The following is a 7,295-nucleotide window of genomic DNA, read 5'->3' on the forward strand; positions in this document are numbered from 1 at the left end:
GGGGGGTTGATCAAGATTGTTTTCCTTTTAAATAATAATTATACATGGACTTATTAAATGACAAAGGTTATGGTCAATCAGATTTTTTTAGTTTGCCTATTTATGCCACGCCCTAAATAATGATACACCGACTTATTAAATGACAAATGTTATGGGCCTTTGGCAGACTAAATTGCATTTCGATCCAACCTAGTGGTGGGTTTGCGAGTTTGATTCATTTGGCCTTGTGGCAGACGTGAAGGTGAAGGGAATGTGCAATCACGTGATAATTGGCAAAGAGAGCAAAATGTGTCACGAGGGTGGAACTAGGAAGCAACGTACAGCTAGCCATGCATCGTCAACACACGCAAAACGAGCAGCGCCGAAATCCAATCCACGTTAGTTGCTGGCTGGGGATATAAGAGCGTCACAATCAGACAACGAACAGCTCACCCCACGCACAAAGCAAGCTCTCACTCATTGTCTCGTTAGGCTACTGACTCGAGCACCGTTTTTCATTTTGTTTGTGTGTAGTTTCTTTTTTTTTCCTTTTTAGTTTGCGCCAAAGCCTTTTTTCTGATTTTTTTCGATATTGCCCCTCGATTTTCAGCTTTACACACCACCGATGCATTAAATACTCCTTCAATTGCGTACGTAATTTCCCCGCTCCTTCTTCTTCACCTTCTCAGTCTCCCATCGAGCCAACTGCCCCCACCCCCCACCCCAAGACGACAAGATGTATCGACGGAGAACCATCTGTTTTCTCATCATCGTCCTCCTACTCCCGCCCCTGCTAGCTTCCTATCCATGTGTGGCCGCCGCACATGGCCCACCGCATCATGCTTCAGGTACATATTGTTCCCTTTGGATGTTTCCAAATCCGTGCTTCGTTCTTTGTATGTATAGATGAGCCCGTCGATGTAATTATGATGATGATGCTAGGTGACGACGCTGGTGCGTGTGGTCAAATGAATGGGCTTCATTGTCAAGGGGGAAAGGTGTCAGGGATGGGAGTTGCGAGGCACTTGGGACAGAGGATACCACTGAAGGACCCTCCCTCGCCAATCCCTAACGAGAACTCGGGGGTGGTGATTCCCCTGACGCCGCCGCCATCGCCACCGCCGTCGATCAATTAATAGGTGTTGGGAGTCTGGGTACGAGCATATGCCATGGTGACTTCCGTGCACCTCTGGTCTCTTACTAATGTGTTACAAGAATAATCTTGCTGATGTGAAATAAGTTGTCATGCTTCAAAGTCTTAAAATGTATTGTTCACTTCTCTATATCAATTTGGACTTCTGAGGTAAACGGCAGAAATAAATCTTTTTTTTTTGGGTGTGTTGCGTGGATATGCACCATAGCATAAGGAACGGCTAGCTGCCGTGTACGAAAGCACTTTTGGCCAGCGATGTCAAACAAAGTTCGACGCAATTATATACTGTATTGCACAACGAGAATGGCGATAGAGCGGACGAGCTCGCCCGCTCCCGCTATGCGTGCCAATGGGACAGTGACGCGTTTGTACGTGTAATGAATGTGACCGTAGAGAGTAGAACAGATGCGCAATGCCCAGCAGTAGTATACGGTGACGGAGCCGTCTGATCTGACGCGCATTGATGGTACACCAGCCATATATTCCGTTGGTGAAAACAAAGACACTGACCAAGATAAATATTAGCCATGTCTTCCCTGCTAAATGCCTCAATTGGAATCCATCGTTTGTAACTAGTAGAACTCATCCAGAAATATGGCGGTGATCACAAAAATAAAGCAGCGGGGCTACAAAACAAAACAAAAAATCCTTCATGTGAGATTACATAAAAAAAACGCTGGAAATTCAGAGTTCGACATTCGAAAAAGTGGAAGAATTCAGGGGGAAAATTCCATAAAAGATACAAAAACATTACAAATATAGTTCATGAAAAAAGAAGATAAAAGAATCTGTGCACATTTATATATGTAACAACAAACAGAAAAAAATCGACCGTTGCTATTTTCAGCTTTGTGCGAGTGGTATTTGACGGGATTTACCCTTAACCATATCAGTGAGAGGTGGCGTGAACTGGAAGCTAAAAACATTCTAGTTAGCTCATCAAACATGCATGCCTGTATGTCCCAGGGAAAAAAGTTTTTTGCTTTTGTTTGCATAAAGCACCGGCGACTAATATAGTTGTGCTTAGTTCTTCAGACATGCATGTGTGCTTCTGAGAAAACAAAATTCGGAGAAAATCTTCAAAATTTGATCTCACCAGTCTACCCCCTTACTGCAAAATTCAGAAAACTCATTCTAGACGTTCCCCACCTCACCCCAACCACAGCACAAGAAACAACTTTGATTCACGTGTGGCCAAACATACAGATTTTGTAGAATCAACACCTTACAAGGATCAAGGTTTTTGATCTATGTTCAGGAAAAAAACAACAGGTTTGGCGAACAGTATTCAAATCCATTGGTCTTCATACATAATATACGTCCGGTCTAGCAAGTCAGTTAGAAGATCTTTTTTTTGCGGGTGAAGTCGGTTAGAAGATCCCCATAAGCCCGGATTGACAATCAGATTTTTGTATGCCTAGCTATATTCAGAAGTTTCAGACATATCAGAGGTTTCAGACATATGTGACACAATTGTTCATGCAGAATTTTCAGTCACACTAAAATCAGTTGTGGTAAGTACATATTGGCATGTTCAAGTTTATTTGCTTCAGCTGTGGGAAAAGTTAAAGAGAAGTCACTTTCAATCTTTACCTGCTGCCAACAGATCGATGCTATGTGTTACATCATATTAGAAACGCTCGCCGGTGTTCTACCCGCGACGGGCTACATAGGTGACTACGTTCCTTCCGCAATCCGGACAAGCCACGATTGGCAGGATGACCGGATCAACACCTTGGTTCTTGTTTGCCATCATAAGGGTTCCTAGCTTCGATTTGGGGTTGATTGAGATGGAGTGTGCGCTTAGGGTTTCTTGGATTTGGGAATCGATTGGAGAAGATTGAGTCGCCGTGAGGGCGATGGGCTGAGTTAAATGGAGCTGGTAGGCCGACCAAGCCGTCTTCAATCTACCGTCCATTTGACGCGCACCATACAACGTCGTTTTCTTCCGTCCGCTATACGCATTAAATGTAGCCACATACATGCCCTAGAATACGGCCTATGTCTCGTATCCCAAAACGAGCCGACGCTTCAGGATACCGTGACCAGGCGAGCTCGTCCACGCCTGTGGATTTTCGTTGCACAACTACTCGTATATATGATGCTCACTTATCTCCGGTCTATATAGGACAAATATGGTAGCCGACAAAAATGAGTTTCATGAGCTTGCACATGCGCCTCCATGTGAGACGTGAAGGTGACTAAAAAATGACATTCACATGTCAGTTGGCAAAAAAGGTAACACTGTAATCTTCCATCCTTAAGGGCATTTTCGATGGCAACTTGTAAATTTTCTCCCGTATTCGTCCGCTGACAGGGATCAGTTTATGGACATGGATGTGAAAGCCCATCATCCAACCGTAGCCTGTATATGTCCGTCAGCAAATTCAAATTTAAATGTACTGATCCACACAACATGCCGGATCACATCCGCGCCGGATCGCAACCCCGATCACAACCAAAAAGAGGAAAATATGCTTAGTTTTTACATGTTCTAATCTAAAATAACATCAGTCCAGTGTCCAACAGTCCGTGCATTTCTGCCCTGCCGGACCGGCAATCCCAGCAAGCTGCTCCTCGATCGAGGAGGTGTCGTCGCCGCCGTGTAGGCAGCCCCCGCGTCCGCGCCAGCCTCTGCCTTCGCCGCGTCCTCACCTTTTGCCGTCGCCAACTCATCTTTCTGCCCCTCCAACATCTGGTAGCGGACGGATTGCAAGATAATTCTAGCGCCAGCAACCAAAGAGTCGATATTCAAGGTCAATATCTTGGCATCGTCCGCATTAGCGGCGATCTTCACCCTCTTTCCATCGAGCACGGCCTTCTTTTCCTTGAGCGCGGCCTTCTATTCCTCGAGCACGACCTTCTTCTCCTCGAGTGCCCCCTTCCTCTCTTCGATCATGGTCCTACTCTCTTCGAGCTTGATCTTCTTCTCCGTCGCTTCTATCAACTGTTTGAACCTATTTGCTAGCTCCATCTCCTACAGGTTCTCCGACGTTTTCATGCTCCGCCTTTCTTTTAGGTAGGCCAGGGGCGGAGAGTGACGTTTCGTGTGTCTGAAGTCCCGCAAAGGCCCTCACATTTTTCTTCGGATTGCGGGAAAAATCACGTCCGGACTGCTCCGCAGATCGATACAAGATAGGTTGGTCCTGTTGGATGGCTTTTACGGTGCGGAGAGCGCGATGCCGACGGTTGCGGGAGGTTTGAGGGACGCGGGGATGCCCTAATTAAGAATCCTCTTGGACATAGGGTAGAGTTGAACTCGTGTTCAACTACTGCTAAGGCTGGTCATAGTGGAGAGTAACTTAGACTAGTAACATGCTTATGTTACTAGTCTATGTTATAACCTTCATAGTGGAGAGTAACATATATGTGGTGTCATGCAAGCCATCATTTATTAAGGTGTAGACTCATTTTGTCTTGGGATATGTTATGTTACAGTAACATATTATGTTACTTCAATCATCTCTCTCCTCATTAAATACATGTCATGTAAGCAAAAAAAATTTTAGTGTTATGTTACTTGCTAAATCACTCCCGCTATGACCAGCCTAAAAAATACCGCACTCGCGGGATCAAGGACAGGACAAACGGCCGTGCGGACCTCGAGGTCAACACACGGAAGAGAAGAGACAAAATTCAGAGTCCCGGGTCGACAATTTAAGAACGCCGCAAATCCTACAGTGAACAGCTAGCTCACGTCTGCAGAGTCTCACTGTCTCAGTGGCTACTGACCGGAGCTGTACTGATATCAGATCTACAGAGTACGGTGGTCTCGGATCCACCTATAGCTCGACCGATGCGTCGCCGGACGGCCGTCCACGCGGTCCTCGTTGCCGCCGGCCTCCTGGTGCTGCTGGCCACGTACTCGCCGCTGCCGCTGCGTTCTCCTCCAGGTATGCATAATGCATATAATTTCCTCTGCGAGCTCCAAATCCCAGCTTATGTGACAGTGTGTGTGTGAATGGATTCGCAGTGCTGCTACTGGGTGGCGACGCCGACGCGGGTGCGCAGGGTAGCCGGTCGGCGCAGTCGACGCCACGTGAGAGGAGGAAGCTGGGTGTGGTAGCCGGCCGGCGCTTGGGCCAGAGAGTGCCCGTGAAGCCACCCTCGCCGGACCCCAACGGCTGGAAGACGATGGTGAAGCCCGTGCCGCCGCCGCCGCCGCCGCCGCCATCATCAATTTACTAGGCGTACGAAAGCAGTATGCCGATCTGGTTCTCACTCGCCCATGCTATGCAACGTCGCGTACTTGCGCGTGGCCGACGGCTGCAAAATCTTGTCTTAGGACTGTCTTTTCATTTCCTGTGGTGCTTCTAATGGCGCTTATGGATGACTGGAACGGTCTTTTGCTCCGTGCAAAAGCATGAAACCTCCAGTTTCGCTATTTGTAGCCACTCCCTAATTTTGTTTCGTGGGACCAAAATAATGTTAATACTCTACTCTTTCTTATTATTTTGAGCAAAGCTTAATACTCTGCTGGTTAAGTACAAATGTTCTGGCCTTTTGGCGGGCTAAATTGTGTATGGGTCCAGCCTGGTTGCAGGCTTGTGGCTCAACTTGATACATTTCGCTTCGTGCGAGAGGTGAAGACAGGGGAAATTTTTCGGCATTTCCTGTACGGCGCTTAAGGCGCCTGTTATAGTATAGCTTGCAAACGGGCGCACACCCCCCGTCTTGAACCCATGACCTCCTCCTCATGTGCTAAATACGGTAGCAATCCAGCAAACGCACCTGAATGTGTTTGGTTACTTCTTTTTACTCTTTTCTTCTTTCTTCTTTCTTTTTTTCTTTTTGGTTCCTCTGTTTCTTCTTCTTTTTGATATGCGTGACCTTTCTTTATCAAAATCAATGAACTTTTGAAACCAATGAACTTTTTTTAATTCAGTTTTTTTCACAATTGATGAACTTCATATAAATTTGTAAACTATTTTTGAAAATCCATGAACTTTTTCCAGTTTGATGATTTGTTAAAAAAATAATTGACTTTTTTTAAATCGATAAACTATTCTTCAAATTATTTTTCAGTTTCAGTGAACTTTTTTTCAGAACGATGATTTTTTTTTCAAATTGTTGGACTTTTTTCAAAATATTGATGAACTTTTTTCAAATTTTTGTGAACTTTTTTTCAAAATCGACAAACTGTTTTCAAAATCAATGAATTTTTTAATAGGGCAACTTTTTTTTCCTGTTCGTGAACTTTTTTTGAAATCTATGAACTTTCATTTAGAAAAAAAAAAGAAAAATCACGCATGAGCGGCTGTAACTGTTCTTAAAATATTAGCGCTGCTTCCAGTCACTTGTAACGAGGTGATATCTGGAAAAGCACTGGCCCAGCTGTGTTTCTGGTGTGTTCGGGTCGTGTATGTGTCCTGTTACACTGTTTTTCTTCAATGAATAATGACGTTTGATTATTTGCCGCTGGTTGATGTGTCCTGTTACACAGTGCGTTTGCACGTGAGAGATGCTGCATGTTGTGTGGGTTTGGCTTATTGCTCTTTTTTCCACAGTCAGATCTAAATGTTGTGTATGTGCTCACGCAAACAAAAAAAAATGTGTTGTGTACGTGCGCGCGTGTGTAATGGGCACTGCTATGTTGCGAGTCATCCCAATTTTTTTTTTTGTGAAATGAGTCATCCCAAACTAGGCACCATGCACCATCATCTTGAGCAAAGTAAGTGTGTCGCGTGTGTACAATATGGAGTTGAATGTCCCTCGTCAAAAAAAAAAGATGGAGTTACCTGCTACTCCTTTACCACTAAAGTGATCTAGACACTCTTATATTTCTTTACGGAGAGAGTAGTTAACAATGTAGCCGTCGACACGTCTACAGGGTCGGGCGGGGTTGGACATGCATTATATTTTTCAGTATTAGCATCTATTAAAATTTTGGCCACATACTTTGTGAAGGGCAAAAGGTCTCTTCAGATGTCATTGAAAACCCTTAAGGCTTAAAATGTACAAAAATGATAGAAAAGGCGTAAAATTTAGACTCGGCGTTATATAAGTAAGAAAAACAATCGGGGTCAAATAGAAAAACAAAATTTAAGAAAATATTAAATAAGGAATTGTCTCATTTCTTAATCTCTCACTAGATACTGACTCGGAATGGCAGTACTTTCTCTGTTTTATTTACTTTGCATATAATTTTTTCCTTCTTGTAGTT

At 44.5% G+C, this 7,295-nt stretch overlaps 1 protein-coding gene and 1 long non-coding RNA gene across 2 annotated transcripts; both read left to right on the forward strand.

Annotated features, from left to right (window-relative positions):
* The first annotated feature begins 660 nt into the window (after nt 1–660).
* On the forward strand, nt 661–1,237 carry LOC125512825. Its single transcript, XR_007285561.1, has 2 exons — nt 661–827; nt 922–1,237. It is a non-coding gene; the product is annotated as an uncharacterized LOC125512825 (long non-coding RNA).
* Nucleotides 1,238–4,826: 3,589 nt separating this feature from the next.
* LOC125512826 lies at nt 4,827–5,573 on the forward strand. The gene is made up of 2 exons (XM_048677903.1): nt 4,827–5,025; nt 5,106–5,573. The coding sequence occupies exons 1-2, from the start codon at nt 4,929–4,931 to the stop codon at nt 5,318–5,320; spliced, it is 312 nt and encodes a 103-aa protein (XP_048533860.1). The 5' UTR covers nt 4,827–4,928; the 3' UTR covers nt 5,321–5,573.
* Nucleotides 5,574–7,295: the final 1,722 nt, after the last annotated feature.

Source organism: Triticum urartu, chromosome 6 (assembly GCF_003073215.2).
Source record: "Triticum urartu cultivar G1812 chromosome 6, Tu2.1, whole genome shotgun sequence".
NCBI lineage: Eukaryota > Viridiplantae > Streptophyta > Magnoliopsida > Poales > Poaceae > Triticum > Triticum urartu.

Coding starts and splice junctions, on each gene's coding strand:
- LOC125512826 (XM_048677903.1), top strand. CDS start 4,929: ATGCGTCGCCGGACGGCCGTCCACGCGGTCCTCGTTGCCGCCGGCCTC. Junction 5,026..5,105: donor GCCGCTGCGTTCTCCTCCAG/GTATGCATAATG, acceptor ATGGATTCGCAG/TGCTGCTACTGGGTGGCGAC.